The 19,596-nt window shown below is 34.6% G+C and overlaps 1 protein-coding gene across 2 annotated transcripts in view; it reads left to right on the top strand.

Annotated features, from left to right (window-relative positions):
• Positions 1-3,782: 3,782 nt before the first annotated feature.
• Cad96Ca (tyrosine kinase receptor Cad96Ca) overlaps positions 3,783-19,596 on the top strand; it is a 232,348-nt gene continuing 216,534 nt past the window's right edge. The window contains exon 1 of one of the 2 annotated variants that reach the window (XM_081770366.1): positions 3,783-4,448. In XM_081770366.1, the coding sequence (XP_081626492.1) occupies positions 4,397-4,448 (52 nt within the window). In that variant the 5' untranslated portion in view covers positions 3,783-4,396. The remainder of the gene's footprint in view (positions 4,449-19,596) is intronic. The other variant, XM_081770372.1, reaches the window with a different exon arrangement.

The raw sequence follows: 19,596 nt of genomic DNA, 5'->3' as shown, positions 1-19,596 counted from the left end.
CTTACCGTCTTTGCCGCAGTGAAACCAAAAGTAGTAGTAACTTTCTACCATTTCAGGTTTTCGTAGTGATGTACTGATGAAGATGATGTCCTTCCTTGAAAAGATGAATCTAATCCATAAACCCATATCTGTTACCGTTTACGTTCTATGATAAACCCCGTTGAAACCGGAAATGGATTATTTCTCTAACTTCCGATTTGACTAGGGTGTTAACGGAAGTGATGCAACATGCTGTTGGGACGCTAAATTGATTGAAAAAACTGTTTCATGTTATCTCTTACTGATATCTTTCGACAGATGAACAGGCGGAGAAAGCCGTTCTATGAGACTTCCGACGTTTATGAATAGCATAGGTTGCAAGTCCACAAAAGGAAGAAAGAACGCGAGATGAGTTTGTTTCTCTTGAGGATTGAAAGCGGTCGAAGACAAAGAATGAATTTCCCTTCGTTAAAAAGAGAAGAAAGAATATTTAATGCTTGCTTCATGCACCGCTTCGTTAGTAGAAAATGTAACACCGTCAGCACTTTTCTCTCCTTCTATCTCCTTTCAACGGTAAAGAAGAATTATTCCTATCCTTACTCGATCATTTTTCGTTGTTTACTGCCATAGATAACTTATTTCATTAGTTATCTACAACTTAATTCAGCAATAATCAGAAAATAATAGTATTCTTGTTTCTGAGTTTATGTTGACTCCTTTAAATATTACACTTTCATCGGGAATCATTAAGTTTAGTACATGCCATATATTATATTTCTCTTGATGATGATAATGAACAAAATTGTGGTACGAAGTGTGCGGAAATGGGAGATCCCCGAGAAAACAAATGATTACGTGTTTGTCCACCACGAAGTCAACTTGGCGTGAGCTAAAATCGAACTAGAGACCTTCTGCATCAGATAGCGTTCTATCACTCAAACACAGTGGCCGATGTCTTGATAATGTTTGATAAGGCACAAAGTAATGCAAAAAAAAAGTTCCTGAAGAATCGATTACTTATTATAAGACGGTTTCAGTTTTAGTAGTAACACTACACACAATTTTATTCAGCTTGGGCTGGTGGAGCAGGGGCGTCATTTAGGGGGGAAGGGAGGGACAATTGCTGCCCTAAGTTTGAGATTTATATAGATTTTATCAATAGAATAGTAGAAAGCCAGTGAAAAACGCGAACTCTTACTTACATCAAGGGGTCTTGCCCCCCGAAGCAAAATTTGAATTGACGCACTTGTGGTGGAGTAGTCCTGTAATCCGCTGTCTTGAAGGCGAGATAATAAGGTGAGAAACGGTCTAATCTGTGAGGATTGCTCTTGGATGATGGCTTCTGCACGTACCAACTGCATTGTGTTCAAATCCCGTCGTGGTTTGGATCAGGGTCGTATAAAGAAAATTTTTCGAGAGAGAAACACATGAGTGTTCATCAGAATAATTTGTAAATGGTGGAAAATTCATTTTATCTATATAAAAATTTGGAGGCAGGAAGATCTGGACCCTAATATCTCTCCCTGGTTGTTGAGTTGAGTTAATTTTAATGTCCCGTTCAGCAGCTATATGAGCGAAGCTATATGAGACGTGGACGTACTGATTAACGTGGAATCCGAACCACATGAGCTCCCGCCGGGAATCGAACCCGGGTCTCCCATGCCAAAGACGCGTGCGCTAACTGCTTAGCCAGGAGGAGCTCATACCTCTTCCTGGGTACAGCCTTCTTTTTACATAGTAAAAGTGGTTCATTTGTTTCAGTAATGCTGCAATCGATGTATTTCACTTCCATTAGAATTATGATTAGGAATTAAGATTTCTGAGCTTTCGGAATCTATAACCAGGTAAGCACTTTCCATAGAGGTAGTTGGTGAGTACGTCAAATTATATGCCTGTAGCCAAACTGCCTCTATAAATATTGTTGCGTGTGTACCTTAAGATTCTGAAACATGTATTTTTGGATAGGGCACACATTAGTTCCTGAGTAAAGTCTTGACCCAACTACAGTAGGTCCCATAGTTTTGGAGCTATGGACCTTGGAAGTTCATTTTCTCATGTTTTCGGCAGCCTATAACTCCGAAAGGAAGCATTTGTGCACCCAGGTTGGCCTATACTGTCCGTCTTATTGTGATGTCAGGAACCACCTCTCAAACGTTGTCGGTGTTGTTTTGAAACACCCTGTATAAAAAATGAAATGAAATCTTTGAGTTTTACGTCCCACAAATATGCCGGTTAGGCTAAAGGAGACCGTGATTATGAGATAATGAATGAAATGGTGGAATGAAGAAATTGGGAGGAAGCGTAAGAACCCCGAGAAAACCCACGAGCACGGTGTTTGTCCACCACAAAGTCCACACGGCGCGAGCTGGGATCGAACCAGGGACCCCAAACACTGGAGGTGAACGCTCTACCAGTGGCCACCGCGCCCCCCAACACCCTGTATAAATCACGAGTGTCCTCAAAGAATATAGGACCGAAAGCTTGAATCCCCCTTGATAAAATGATTTGTACGTCACTGCGTTGAAGTCATTTTGCATTGCTTTCGCAGAAAGTTTGAGTATTGTTAGGAAACATGGAAATATACGTGACACAAAAATAAACTTAAGTGTTCCTTAATTTAGTTTAAATAAGGCAACGAAGGAATTTGTGATTTCTATAAGCAATCAGATTGTGAAATACTGGGGCTTTGGGGGATTTTGCCTAAATTAATATCTCTGGAAGAAATTTTTCCTCGCCATTAATGCCTTAGTGGAGATAACAAAGTGACACTATTGCCAGAAGTTTGCAAGTTAGTGTTACAGTAATTGATATGAAAAAAAAATGAAATGAAATATTTCAGTTTCATGTCCGACGATTATGCCCGTTAGGCTAAGGGACACTGATGATTAAGGCAAGTGAGTGATGATTAGAGAAATAATGGAATGAGAAAGTGGGAGGAAACGGGAGGAACCTGAGAAAACCCACGGACATGATGTTGTCCACTACAAACTTACTTGGCCGGGGATCGAATCTGGGACCCCGCGCATCAGAGGTAAGTGCTTTACCACTGAGCCACCATGCTCCGCAGTAACTGATACATAATTGGTAAATATTTCATATGCAATTAATTCTTTTCACGTTTTCCTATGACTCCACCCTTTATAAGATATTTAGCGATATTCTTAATTCCAAATAAAATAGCTTAATAATTATGAATGTTGAAATATGTGAACTGTCTATGTAGAAGCATCTAAGTGTGATTTTTTTAGTTTTTTTTTTTAATTTACCCCTATCTCCCCTTACTTCAACTGTGTTGATTTCGCACCCTGCTTTGGATTTAAACGTTCGTAGCAGTAAACTATCAATACCTTTTCATGAAGTATCCAATTGTTACTAAGAGTGATATACAAGTTGACAGTTGATTAGTGCAAACTTTCAAGGCTTTTTTTTTTTTTTAAGTAAACTTGTTTCTCGTTCTGAATGCACTAAAAGGTCATCAACCATTTCCTGCAGAAAAAGAAGTCAGGAAACACCTGAAGTCGCAAAATGATGAGCTCAACCAAAATAAGATTTTTTTTTTCTTCTAGTTGTTTATGTTTCAAGTGGCACCACTGCATTTTCATGCATCTCCAGTAAAAGAAGAAACGACAACAAACAGAAAAAAAAGAAGATAAGTAGCGTACGGAGAACAACCTTTGAGGAGGAGGCCACAGGAATGACTATAGTTTTAAAGACGTAGGATGTTACCGTATCAGGTCTGGCAAAAGACGTACTACAATCGTGTGTGTGAGAGAGAGAGGAGAGGAAAGAATGCCTTGGAGCAACGGGGGAAATCGGGGACAGGTAGACCATGACAGGTTGCAAAGTTACTAGGTTGTTGATTCGTCGTGAGAAGACAAAGATCGTCTGCAATTGGTCAAGACGACAGGTGGCCGCCAATGAAATCGGAGAAGGTATAGTTGAGAGAAGAAGGCTGTGATATTTGCTGGTACTTTGGGTTTGGAATGGAGCAAGAAGGAAACTATAGATATGAGTTGGTGGAACAGCAGTGAAAGAATTTCTTGACGTGTTCGGTTTTGTTTTGAAAGTCCGTGTGCCATGTAAAACAAGAAGGAATATATAGTGTTTGTGTCTTATAATGGCGACGGATCATTTTGAGTGATTTTACCTCTTCGCAGTGCGTGTTGTGTGCGCGTGTTTGTATACATATGTAATGTGTATTTGAGTGTATTGTTTTAATGTTTACTTTTCTTAAAAAGTGTGTATAAGTTATTCGGTGCAGTGGTACCAAACCATGGGAACTAACCAAAGTCAAAGTTTGACATTTGTGTAACAGCAACGTATTTGCTGTTAAGTCTTCTAAAATCAAAAATCTTTTGGAGGATATACATAGTTTTCCAGGCAACCATCACCTTCTGGTAGAGACAAGAATACCATCATGAGGAATTTTGCTTTAATTTGGACTATCTTCGTTTTGAAATGGAGCACAGGTGAGACAAAATACATTTCTACTATTTCTTTTATAGAAAAATTACAATATTTGATGGGTTTGTCCAAAAGACATTAAATTAAAAGTCAAGAAAGTCTACATAGTTGTCGATGACAGAAACCTAATGCAAAAAATCTAAAGGCATCGAGTAAATAAACCATCGTGGCCTCGTTGTAAAACCAGACCCGGAACTTCATGGATACATAAACACGAAGAAAGCATTGGGAAAGCAGATTACTTTCAAAAATCAAGAATCGCGGAGTAGTTTTTTAATGTGTAACGAGATAATCAGATTTTTTTTTCTTTTCTGGTATCACGATGGAGAGAAGAAAGGTACTGGTACATGTGTTGAGTAACGAGAGAGGTAAATGAGGACGTTGTCCTCGCAGGTTCATCTTTTGCGCGGGAAGGGGAGGCAGGGATAACCGAGTCATTTCTATTTAAGTTTTTTTTTTCTTTCTTGCCCTCAGAATACAAATGACCATATTGACAGAATTATCTTGAGAATATAAGGGAAATACTTGAACAGAAAGTGCTCAAATGAAACACTCCAGTGAACTTGAAATGTAAAACAAAAGTATGCTTGCAATTCGAAATGTATCAACTAATATACTTGAGTTATATACTTTTAATGCATACATTTAATGCAATATAAATCCTTTCTTTTTGAGTTAGCAATACATGAACCAGTAGCGTATGCAGAATTTCAGCAAGGAGATAGAAGGGGGCTTGAAGCTCTCAAGTCATATTCATTTCTGTATACAAATGGATTTAAAAAAAAAAAAAGCTTGTTAAAAACCGGAAACCTTCGTTTTGTGTACGCCACTGCTATCAACAATCCAACACATATTTTAACTAAAATACGTAGTATGTATAAACTATCGGTTTTAAAATTAATTCAAATATTAAAAGTACTACAACAAATCGTTGGTGTTTGAGAAATTAACATTAAAGCAAAAAGATGCAAAAATTTCATCTATAATCGAAAATCAAGTTTTGTTTCAAAAAAATTATTCAATTTTTAATGCTATATATAGGAACTGAGAAGCAAGAGCAGAAATCTACCACAAATACACTGAAATTGTCTAGTTCGTACTAGATAAAATGGCATTAAAAACACTTTCAAATCCGTATAATATGGGAATTTTAAAGACATATTTTCCCTTTTTTTTTTCGGAAGGAGAGGCATAAAACTTTATTTAGACCCCTATATACAGTATATAGTCATAACATGACATTATAACGCATACACGTATATGCCGCATTATAAAGCATTCCTTCTGCCACTGTTACAAACGGGAGTTAAGAATTCCGATCTCACCAGTTGTGAGAGAAAACGGAAATCCTTAGTTAGATAACGATTGAGATAACGTAAGTTTTCTTGGTCGCCTGTTGAGATTATATATATACAGAGAGAGAGAGACTGGAATATCTCGTTTATACCTACATCACTAACAGGCAACTTACTTCAGTAGCGTACGTAGAAGTTAGTTAAGGGATGTTCAGGCTCCCCACAAGTTGATATTTGCAAGCACAATATCTTGATGTTAAAATACCGAGCTCCACTTTCTTGCGCATACTTGAATCTTCCATGCATACAGACACAGACCTCCACTAACCATTTCTTGTTTTCCTTAGAATTTTTTTCTTTAAGGTTGCACTTAAATAAATCGAATTTCCATTTCGTTTTACCTTCTCCTGCCATACCATATTCTTAATAAGAGAGGTTCATCTTAAATAAAGTCCTAAACACTTTTTTCTGCTTTAATCTAAATATAGTTCCTCGATATTTCAAGTACAAAGGGGATTTTTTTTAGATCTTCTTTACGTCCAAGAGTTGTCCACGTGACGTCTCATTTCCCCAATGGACGTTCAAAATTTAATTTAGTAATACACTAAAGTTATATACAGGCTGGACAATTTATCTTGATACTTTAAACTTTAAATAAATACCCAAAAAAAGTTGAAAGTTTGTACCATACAAATATCAGCAGCGGGGATATTGTTTTTACACTCTGTAATACAACATGGTCAACAATGTTGCTAACCCAACATAAAGTTGTATTTTTCAAATGATACTATAAATACATCAGGTTATTACATGTTTGAAATCTACATGTAAAACTAATAAATGCAATAGCATACTTGTCGTGCAGTCCTGTAAACTAAGGACGCTACAGTATCACAAAAATCGAAAAACAACAAATTTTGGAGAGACGTTATTGTAATACCACAAGTGAGGCAGACAGGGTAATACACATCCAAAGCAAAGGTGTCCAAACTCATGAGGTCGGCACTCACGAGTTCGGAACTCACGCTCACTCGACCTCAACCTCACAAAATGAGCGTGAGGTTGAGTGAGCGTGAGGTCAGACTGGTTATGTGAGCGTAAGATCAGGCTGGTGGCGTGAGCGTGAGGTCAGACTGGTTATGTGAGCGTGAGGTCAGACTGGTGGGGTGAGCATGAGGTCAGACTGGTTATGTGAGCGTGAGGTCAGACTAATGGGGTGAGCATGAGGTCAGACTGGTTATGTGAGCGTAAGGTCGAAATGACTTTGTGAGCGTGAGGTTGAGTGAGGTTAGGTCAAAGTGGTCACCTCTGATCCAAAGTACCTTGCTGTCGAATGCTATGATCGCCATTTCGAACAACTAGGAACAAAGTTACAAGGAATTTTAAATTTGATTTTTTTCTTCAAAGAACTTTATTTCGAAAAAGTTCTTAAATAAGTATCACCTCGAATTATATACATGGTTTTCAATAGACATAAAAGATCATAATGCCGTTTACAGCAATTTGATCTCTCAGATCGTTTGGGAGATATGATAAAAAAAAATGGTAGAATTTGATATATTGCTTACACTGGCGAACTTGTGCGAAATTTTTAAAACATTTTCTTTATTTACTTTGATTCTAAGTTTAAGTAACGTTACAACAACATATTTTTGGTAGATGTAATTACAATATGTTCTCGGAATTCTAAGTAGTGTTGCAATTTAACAGTTTTTGCCATATCTCCAAAACGGTTTGAGGTATCAAATTGCTGTAAATTAATTTGATCTTCAAATGTGCTAAAATATATATATATATATATATATATATATATATATATATATATATATATATATATATATATATATATATATATATATTTGCTATTGAGTGAAATATTTATGAAGCAGTTTTTCGAAATAATAAAGACTTTTGAAAAAAAGGACAAATTTTCAATCTGTCATATCATAATCATAATATTGGATGTCCATTGCCTTTTCTCATTTGCGTTATTATTGCCACCAAAATTTGGATATTAGTTAGATATTCGTGATACTGTAGATTCCTTAGTTTCCATCATTGAATAATAAAAATAACATTGTTAGTTTTACATTAGTATGTACATTTCAAGTATATAATAACCTGACGTAGTGCCAGTTGAAAAAACTAAAACCTTATATGGTGATTGTAACAATGTCAACCTTGTGATAACACAGACAGTGTCCTCTTGCCGATATTTGCTAGATGCAAAATTTCAGCGTTTTTTGTACACTAGTTTAAACATTACATGGTCCACCCTGTACAATGCAAATTCATTTTAAGCAAGTAAGACTGTCACGTGTACATCACGTTAATGAATTTGGTTTGTATGGCGTGATATTTTTTTTCAATTAATATTGAAACCGGAAGTGGTGGTCTACCACTTCTAATTTTAGTTCAGACATTAAGGTAGAGATGGAATATATGCTTGCTGTATTATCCTTCTCTATTTAGGTAGGGGTGGGCTTTTTTGGACCAGAGTTCTGGCTAACAACTTCAGGTCTATTTTCTTCTTTTTTTTATTGACCATAACTGAAAGAAATAACTTTGTTATTGCATGATTTACAAATCACAAACGCATAATACATAACATGCATTCATAAAATACAACATTCACAAAGTCACATGTCAACTACTAATAAAATATATGCTTGCATCGTTTAATTGATTGTAGAAAATCACTTCTCACTTGCCGTTTTTGTTCTATAGCTATCACCGTTAAAATCTGAAGTGATTGATTTGTGCCACTTCCGGTTTGAATAGTGGGTTACTTAAGAGAGAAATTGGGATCTATTATATGAACACTAAGTGCGCTTTACCTTACCGTTTTTCGCTATCTCTTGTTTTGGCTCTATATACTGTAGATCAATATTGAAACCGGATATTTTAGTGGATTTCTATCATTTCCGGTTTTAGCAGGGATTTAAACATGGAGATGAAATGTATTTTACGGATGACTAATCGATTGTAGGAAATCATTTCTCGATATCTATTACCATTTTTGCTTTATAGTAATCAACATTGAAATAGGAAATGGTTGATTCCTACTACTTCCGCAGCCTTCTCTATCTTAAGCAGAATTGATGGTGACGCATCAGGTACTTCTTGAAGGTCTTTTTCCCTTCTCGTCGGACAAACACACATATTGACAGACAAGGTAAATATTGAAAGCAGGAATGGACAATTCCGGAAGTTTTACTTTCCGGAATTCGGAAAAGTTTCAGGGAACTGAGTTATCACGGCCACCCCTTAGCTAAAGTCCAACTGGGAATAAGGATTTTCTTCTCTGAATCAATATGTATTCTGGTGAACGTGGACCCCTAAGAATTTTTGTGGGAGTGCTCACCAACCACACACAAAAGAGAGGGGCACCGACTTCAGGAGTACCTCGGTGTTCGAGCACCCCTAAGAATTTTTGTGGAAGTGCTCAATAGCCAGAAATAAAAAAGAGAAGAAAAATAATGAAAGAGAAAAAAATATGTTAAAAAGGGAGGAAAAATTTCAATTTGTTGCATTGTATAGTGCACACTATTATTAAGCCTGAACAAAGATATGCGCTTAAATTTTGCACTATTTAACTAACTTCCTTTCTTTTATCTTAAAATCTGCAAATCCAAAGGTTAATGTTCAGAATGGCTTGACAGGAACTAAGATAGGGGTTAGAACTTTAGAACCATTGTGGTTATGCCGTCGTCATATTCTCATTCAAGAATATTTTTCACTACGGAGAAAAAAAAAACACGAAAAAGAAACTACAATAATAGAACTAGTTTAGAATTATCCGAGAGCATTATCAGAACGAACTTTAAAAGAATTATTTTTTCTTATTAACTTGTACAGGCTTTATACTAATTGTTTTATGTACTTTATTATTAAACTCATTAAACAATTTTTGTAATATATCTATCCATTTATAATTTCCTTGAATACTTTTTTTCTCACATGTTTTGTTTAAGAGATCTGCTAAAACTTTCTACGATATGTTGTTTTACGAAGACACATGCTCAAAATAGAGGACTAAAAATTGAAAAATTTGCAAATAACAGACACACAAACAAACACACACACAGAGAGAGAGAGAGAGAGAGAGAGAATTCAGTAACGAATTTTCTAAGTTCGTTGATAAAACACTTTTCATTCAAAAATACTGAAAACTTCATTTTCAAGTGAACCAATTTTCAAATCCATACATCCAGATACCACTTACGGACTGTGAATTAGAGCATCTCCACTGATTTTCTAAACCCGGGTATGATACACACGACAAAGTTATTTGGGTGATTAGAATGAGCATTTGAAATTTGGTTATATGATACTCATTAAGCCCCTTGATTGACAAACATTATTTCTTTTTCTTAAATTTGTTGCAATAATCATATTCAAACATAGCATATAAATGCGTAATCATATTGAACAAGCAACTAATTTCTTGTTGTAATAAAAATAACAGCTATGCCCTGGAGTTACTTCTTCATCAGACATGTAACATCATTTCTTATAGCATAATCGGTTGTAAGGAAGTCTCCTTGACACACTTTCTTTCATTAATAAACTTTTGAATGATCTAACGTGTCAATTGGATGACTTGTTTTCCCTCTAACAGCAGGAAAACGTGTCTTGATGTTCAGAATACCAAAGTACTTTCGGTATGTTCACATTGAGCACTATTAAATAGTTGTAATGTTGCATTTAATCAGATTTAAGAGTATTAACTTTGTCTGTTTTAATGGTCTCTAAACAATCTAGATGTATTATGTATGAATCATATTTTCGAATCCAACTCTAAAACCATAACACCAGGGGCGAAAGAAGCATCCATGAGGGAAGCTGTGAAAGCAGCATTTGCCCTGAGTAAACAAAATATTGAATTGAAGTAAATGAATCCAGTGATGCAGAATATTCAGAATAATGCATCAAAAATAATAACTACCATTATCAGCAAGCAAAACATCACGTCGCTTTGCTGCACTGTATCGTGTCCTTGAAATTGTTCAGTAAAATCAATTTCATCATTTATAATCATAAATGAGAATACTCTTCTTCAAATAGGTGGGCCGTGGTGGCTCAATGGTACAGCTTTCCCTCTGATGTGTGGGGGTCCCTGGTTCGTTCCCAGCTCGCGCCAAGTGGCCTTTGTGGTGGACAAACTCCGTGCGCGTGGGTTCTCTCGGGGTTCTCTTGCTTCTTCTATTTCTTCATTCCCCATTTCCTTCGTTTCTCATCATCACCGTCTCCTTTAGCCCACCCGGTATAAGCGTGGGACGTAAAACTGAAACATTTTCTTCAAATCGCTACAAAAGATAATCTGAAATTCGTATATTATGAATAATGTTTAATTATAAGATGTGTTATCTTCATTAGTTTTCTCGAATATCTTTATTTGCATCTTTATTTCAAGCTAACTTTTTTAAAATAAGTTTTACAACTGAGAGTTGCATAAAGGAGTATGTGCATCATGGCTAGGTAAAGATAAATAATAGATGCAATATGCCAGTTGAGTGTGTCTGTGCTGGATGTAATTACAGTACATAAATAAATTTCAATTTCTTCAAAAAATAAATAAATAAATATTAATAGCAATGAATGGCATATTTTTAATGTAACAAGAAATAGTTTTTTTTTTCTTTTAATCTAGAATGTATCTTGAATTTATGTATTTATTTTATTGAGCTGGATTTAATCTATCGACGGATATATGTTTTATATTTAGAACAAGATTAAAGAGAAATTAAGATTTTAGTAATACTAAGGAACTAAGGGGAATCATGCTTATATGGTGCAATGTCTAGACACTGCAAGTTCAGCTATGTAGTACTTTCAAAATAATGAAGGTACTTCAGTGCAATTTTTCACGTTCTCATTCATGATAGATCCGAACACACAAGTAATGTGAGAATATTTTATAAACACCTTACACTCAGTTATGTCTCGAATATCCATGTTGTTTTGACAAACTAAATATTATATATACGAATTCAAGTATCGCATAATATTCCAGTGTACTTTATCTGGCTTTAATGTTCTTTTGGAAGGATAGATTTCTTGTCAGAAGACATTACAGCGAAGTATCTTAATACCGGGGAAGCCTCACATTGCCTTGCATTTGGTGCACTTGTTCTCAAGTTCAAAGCCTTGCTTGGAGTCCAGTACCTCTTATAGAACCCGTAACCAAACAAAGATGTAAAACAAACATCATAGCCATACTCCTTAATATCGGAAACCGTTAACTCTACAGAAAACTGTCACATGACACACACAGTTTGCAAAGTACGTAATAATAACGAATAATTTAAACTTCATTACACTATATCAAATACGATGCTAAATTAAAGAATTGTTTAAATTTCGTGGCTTAAATAAGAAATATATGCACACAACAACTGTACGAATATATTATGACTAGATATTGCAATTTACATACGTACAAAATAAATATAGTAAATGTGGGAGATGTATTACCGTTATTCTACACATTGACTACTTCTAAGATAACATGTTTGTTATTCAATAGAAACTTCCAATAAAATACAGTGATATATCTTATTTCCGTAGTCATTTTTCAAAAGACACTTTTATTCCTCTTATCCCAATCTCTTTTAGAAATGTATACTTCTATATCCATGAACACAATTGCAGCGAACATAGTCATATCTAATTTGACTCTTTGAGGTCTTTTTTGCTACCTTAGGTGAACAAGCGCATCGAAAGTATACTGACTTTCGGATGCGAAGTATTATTAGCAGTGTTGCTTACGAGACGAGATGAGAGAGAAGGATTTTTCGTTCTCGTCTTGTGAATTTTTTAGAAGTCTATATAACATTGATGCCCTGATTCTTCTCTTAATTTTTTATCTAGAAGTTATCAGCATCATTCCAAGTCACGGAATTTCCACGAAGAATGTTCTATAGCAATATTTAAATCGTATTTACTATTGGCATATATCAGGTAATGATTTGTTTATCTTTAAACGTAGATAAATGGTCTTCATTGTGCTCACTCCATTGCTTTATTAATTTATAGTTTTTATACTCTGAATCAAGTAACGCTAGAACACTGTTTGAGATCTAAGACTTGGGTGGACTACTTTACGAAACTCAAGAAATTTCTTGACTCGTCCATATTCTTACCTCGGAAATGATACGATATTGAAGAAGAAAAATGTGTTTTCGATATCGAGACAAGACGAGAAATTTCTAGCTTCGTGACCAACACTATTTGGCCTTTTTGAAGTTTTTTTTTTTTTTTTTTTTATCTTGTGTATGTTATCTTCGGATGCGAATTGTCATCATCATGAAGATGATTCTAGCTTTATTGGTAAATCATTCTCCTGTAATTTAGATATTTTCATGCACTACGGTTGTCTACTAATATCTTCGTTTCAGCTTAAAATCACTTAATAATGTACATCAATTGCAATTTTGTTCACCTTGCCTTCATTTTACTTTGTATCATACTAGGGCTGTTCGATATCCAGATTTGGATATTGAAAATCGGTATGGATTAAATACCAAAAATTGATTGATACATCTAAAATATCGAAATTATCGAATACCAGAATATCAAAAACTATATAAAAGTATCGAAATCGAAATACCGAAATGTCGAAAACATTGAAGTGCCTTATATCGATAGAAGTATTTCCGATATCGATATTTGACATTTGAAACCATACCATAGTGTCTATCATGTCACTATAATTACAATATTTTATCCCGAAGAATGTTCTAATCAGTTTCTTTAACCTCTCTAATTTTCTCCAATGCTGTTCTCTCTTCAACTAGTTTCAATGCTTCCGCCATCCAAATAAATTTTACCGATTCTTCCTCATATTCACGTTCCAAACATTTTTATTCATTTTGTGTCGCTTTTTATAATTCTATCATTAGCTTACTTTTCTGTTTGTTAGAGTCAAACCTTGCAACTTTAATTTGAAACCTTCTACTTGAAATTTCCAACTATAAAATTTCGTACAGATAAGTAAGCACATGACAATGTAGTATTTCATACAATTTTCACTATATCTTATCGTTTTACTGTAAAAATCAGTATAATTAAGGTGGATCACCACCCGGAACTCAGTACATATTTTAGGCCGTTCCCTTAACTACTGCGCAGTGAAACATTACATATTATAAATATTGTACTATAAGGTAGAGTAATGTTTCACCTACAGCACAAGACAACGATTCACTTAGTTGTGTCCCCTGATATCGAAAAATGTAACAGATAAAACGAAATATTTGATTCGTTTTACAACGAGCACACAAGATGGCACTTACTGTTAGATCTTACTAGAAGTGCTCCGTTTTATGAAATATTTATTTCTACATGTAAAGTATTTTAAAGTAACAATCTTATCACAAAATAGATATCTTGTTGACCGTTTCTCGTGTTAGGTTTCATATTTTATTTAAATATTAATTTACATTTAAGGAAATAGATTTTGAGACGAAACTTGCCCAAAACGCCATAATACGTTGTTGCCAAATTTATACGTTTACTGTAGTAGTCACAATAAGAAAAATCCTGGAGTCTAGCTTTGCAGTTCGAGAAGCGAGATTGCGGTAAGGGTCTAAAACTAATTTCTCCGGTAAGTATCCAAGCAGAATTCCATGATTATTCCCTTTATTATCTTGGCATCAGTAAACACTCGACACCATCTGGCAACGCCACAATATTCAATCAGCGTTTAGCAAGCACCGAGAACACCTAGTAATCCACCTTAATTACTTTGAAATAATTTTGGAGCGCCTCCTGCTTATACAACCCAATTGTCATAGAATTTTGGCTGGTTGCAGATGACTAAGCGTTCTACTCACTGCATACAAACAAGTTTGAACCTCTTTTCTTTAGTAATATACGAAACAGATTATAGACTAAAAATAAAATAATAACTAAAATACTCTTAAAAACAATAATTTTTAATTTAAAAATATCCTAAAAAGAAGAAACTATTTTTGGTGAGGTAAAAATGTTAAGAAAAATGCACTTAAATACTGTTTTTTTGGGGTAAAATGAAGAATTGGGACAAAGACTAAAACCATTATACGCTAGTGAACCACTCCCGCAACGTGCCTTATCCTTAAATACTTTACCCCTCAATCTTATTCAAAATTTCCGATTTTCTGCACCATATACTACTGTACTCCACGTGGTTCATCCCTGTACGCTAACGAACAGTCGTTATAAAACAATATGACGGTAAATTTGCAAATGACTGCATTTTTAAAATAAATCACGTCAATATTTATTTAACTCCTTTTCACTCGCATTCTTGTTAAGCCATCAAAAATGTCTAGGAATGAAAAATAGTCAGCAAAGAAAATACTTATAAGGACTTAGCAATATTCAAATATGATGACAATATATATCCTACAGGTTAAAGGAAATGTATAAAAGTTTCAAGTGAGTGATGATGTGGAAATTAATAGAATGTAAAAAATGGAAGAAAGTTAAAAAAAAAAAAAAAAAACAGAAATGAAAGCTTTGCGGAAAATCACAGACACTAAGCTTGGCCACACATGACCTGGAATAGAATCAGAGATTCCAGCACCAGAAACGTTTTCATCATCAGTAATCCACCAAGTAATACGACAAAACACAATACAGTAATATTAATTGGCTATTTTAGTCAAGTTATTGATCTCGTCAGCTTCATTCTTCAAAGAATACTATATACAGTAGATATTCAATTCTCTAAATCGACAATACTCAACTGTTGTTTTTTTTTTTTTTTCCCTACGCAAGTACTTTCATGTTTCGTTTCAATGCTTTTTAAATTTATGTGTGCGTAGTACTTAGGTCTTACATACAGGGGTTTTAGGTCTTACCTACAAGATCATAAGAGTAGATATGAGAAGGTGGGGGGACGGTAGGTAACGGCATGACGCCACGCCGCGCCGTTCCCCTTGCCTATCTTTGTCCATTGCAATTTTTTAGGAACTGGGGGAACGCCGTACATATTTTTTCGATGTTGGAGGACGGCATCCCCCCACGTTCCCCCTCACTTTTGCCCCTGCTTACATAGCAAAATTATTGTCACGGGCTCGAGTTTCATGTTAAATTTTCTAGTGCTTTATGTTGTCCTCCAAATTAGTAATAGCATGTGTCGCGTTATTGCTTTTTACAGGAACATACAGTGTGTAATCATTGTGGAAGAACACTGGGTAAATAAAGGGAGGAGGGTTGTGTGTATTTGACGGCGCTATTTCAGACGTGACACTGCGTCTACAATCAACTGCATGAAATGCAGACTCGTCATATCAAAAGGTCATCTATTTGCTTCTCTATCAATCAATGAGAAATTTGTCGGATAGTCAAGCATAGTACTGCCATCTGTTTCAATTAGGATTTGTTAGGTACATCATTTCAAAATGGAGCAAATACACATAACCTTCTATGGATATTATCTGGCTCACTTTCTACTTGGTCGACTTCGCATACAGCTTATCATTCATATGATTCGTAACCTTATCATAACACAACCAAGTATCCATATCAATAGCTCCATACCTACAAGGTTATATATAATCCACATTATCCTATACAACAGCCAGCAAATTCTACCTAGGTAATCTCTTTGATTCATTCTTACACTTTTATTTTGATAGGTGCAATACAGCCAATATTAAACATCAACAAGGAAAAGCAAAGAACAACAAACAAATTCAGTTCCTTTTCTTTTCCACTTCACACAATGCATGTGCTTAATTCTTAGCACTTTGAGCCTCTAACAGTACAATAAATATATTCTTCAGTATCTTTAGTTATTCACTTAAGAAAACTAAAGGTGGGAATAGGTTTAATGAAGAGACTTAAGCGGCATTATTCGTACCTCCATATTTTGTACTTTTTTTAAATTCAAAATTTATGAATTCGCTGCTCTAGTGGCTAGCAGTGTGTGAAAGCGACAAATGCACTATAATGGTTCAAATTCCAATTTAAATTGTTGATCTTGTTCCTAATAACATACATAAATAAATCAATTAAGTTTAATCCTGTAAACGGCCATCCTACCTACAATATTAATGTCAGACATACCAGGTGTGGATGGTCTTTAGAAATATATATATATATAGTCCCTACCTGACAGCCTTCCAAAAATTATTACCTACTATGTTCTGTTTGGAATGGTTTCAGCGCAAAATAGTCTCACATAGCTAGTGACTGAAAATTACGAATAAATAAATAAATAAATAAATTTAATTAAGGAGGTAATATTCTTTTATGTTCTTAAATATAATACCTTCATAATAAAATAATATTTAAAATCTCTGTTTTATTTAAACTCATATATAAAAAAGAAAATACTAATAATACTGTAGTATTTATTTGGAATAAAGCAGATTTCTCAGAGCTCAGAAAGGAAAATTGTATACATTAGAAAAGCCGATATCCTTCAGCTAATTATTTTCATTTTAAGAGGAAATAGACAGGTCTCACCAGACAACATGGTTGTTTCTCAGAGTATTACTGTTATTTCGTCCCGTTGAGCGTTTATCATTGCAATAAATCAATTTTACATTCTCTACTTGAAACCAAGTATGTATGTTATTTCTATTAGGAATGTTACTTGGGAAAGTACACGATGTTTTCAAAAATAATCACAAAGCTTCCAGAAGAGTTACCTTGAATGATTACATCACGAATACAGGATATAATATTTGTTAAGAACATCATAATATGGAGCATTGGATTCGATCCTAGGCCAAATAAGCTTGTGGTGGACAAGATCGTGTTTGCAAGTTTTCCCGTTTCCTCAATTATTTCATAATTATTAGCTTTGATTGACCATTCGCTTTAGCCTAAAGGGCATCATGGAACATTGAAGTTTTCATTTTGTCTTAAGAAGAGTAACGCAAAGAATTTTATTCTCAATAAGAACATTATTTCTATCACGTCATTCCGGACCGTTACGCTAATTAAAATGTTATAATAAACTTGATTAGTCTTATGTATGGAGTATTGAACCATATGGTTCAGAGCCTTGGACATTACGCAAGTTAAAGCAAAAATATTTAGAAAGCTTCAAATTTGGTGTTGGAGGAAGATAGAGAAGATAAAAATCGACGGAGAGAGTAACAAACGAATATGTTTTGAAACGGATAGGAGAGAAGAGAACGCTTTTAGCCAACATCTTTTGTTCGAAGGCCAATTGGATTGGACACATCTTGCGAAGAAATTCTCTTCTTCATACCGCCATAGAGGGAAAGATGGAAGGTAAGCAAGGAATAGGAAGAAGAAGAATACAACTGAACTATGATTTGAAAAAGAGAAGAAAATAATGGGAGATAAAAGAGAAAACTGAAGATCGAGAAAAGTGGAAGAAATATTTCCAGGCCCAAACCTGAAGTTATATGTAGGGTCCATGGCATTTGAGCGCGACCGTTTGGGCGCAAAATCTTTTATCCAAATAGGTTTACCTACCTATACATGTCATATTGAGTTTCATAACTAGAGCCCGGATGTTTAGGCACTGGAAATTTCGAAATACTTCCACAAATAATTTTGCAGAAACTAAAATATAACATCTTGAACACAGCAAAGTTTCTGCACGTCATGCACAACTTGTCTCTATGAGTTGAAAAGAAATAGCAACAGAAATAGCAACAACTGCAGCAGACTTTCGACTATCCGGGTCGCGATATCCCTACTCCGTACTATGTGGCTTAGTTTTAAAATATTTCTTTTTAATAAAATAAGACATATGTAATAAAGAAATGTAATTTGTGTAAAAAAAAAAAAAAAAAGAAAGCACTTTTTTGTTAATGTTTATGTATTTTAAAGGTGTGAGTGTGACTATATACTTATACTGCACTGTGTACTTGATTTTTTAAGTCAGACATTATAGAATTTGTCTTAAAATGTGTACAATACTGTATATATTTTCATTCTTGCTCTTTCATTTTCTATAATAAATTATTAAGACGCATGGTACCAGGAAAATAGCATTATTTCCAATAAGGATGTGAAATCTATAGCCAAGAACGAACACCACGCCGAAGCAGTTCATCGTGGACTGCAATCGGAGCTTCAAATGGGCCATCCGTCGATTTGGCGACTTTTTGATGCATTTAGGAAGACACAAAAAATAAATTTAAAAAAAAATAAAAAACGCAGAACTTAGTGTACGAGGCAATGCTTCGAGGAGAAGAGTAGGCCAAGATAAGAAGAAATTATATTCAGGCAGATGAAGGAATTCGTCGTATTGTACAGAATTTTGAAACTGTTGGCATTGTATGTAGAATAACTGCGTAGTTTGGCTCATAATTCCGTCATGAAATGATAATGCCATGATAAGTGTAACATAAAACAATTATAAATTATGCAATATATATATTGTATTTCACCGTTGTTTCCTTTCAAATTATCTCTGTTGCAAATATAGTAATAAACAGTAATACAGTGTTCTGAATAGCTATGAAGTTATGAATTTCCAAAATGTCTATTTCTTTATGTTAGATATGATATAAAGAAGTTTCACAGAAGTTTATTTTGGGGTGTCATAGTATATCTACAGCAAATTTTATTTCAGTCCAATACAAATTCATGTTGAAAAAAAATCTGCGGATCGTGATCTTCGATTTTCTGAAATTAGGATGTATCATTCTAAAAACAATAATTAGACCCATGTTTTTTTTTTTTTTTTTTTTTGCGTTATACAAAAATTTACTAGAACTAAACCAGACATTTAATGCAACTGAGACTTTCAATGACTGTTTACCACAGGACATACTATAACATAACAAAAATTTAGAGTTTTTGAAGATAGCTTTTTTTTTTAAAAAAAAAAGAAAATTGGGATGAAATTTCATCTTTGTGAATATTTTAAGTTGTGCAG

This window comes from Thermobia domestica, chromosome 1 (assembly GCF_964235325.1).
Source record: "Thermobia domestica chromosome 1, izTheDome1.hap1.1, whole genome shotgun sequence".
In the NCBI taxonomy this organism is placed as follows: domain Eukaryota; kingdom Metazoa; phylum Arthropoda; class Insecta; order Zygentoma; family Lepismatidae; genus Thermobia; species Thermobia domestica.
Note: the sequence above shows the minus strand (reverse complement) of the source record. Positions and strands in the feature narration are given on the sequence as shown.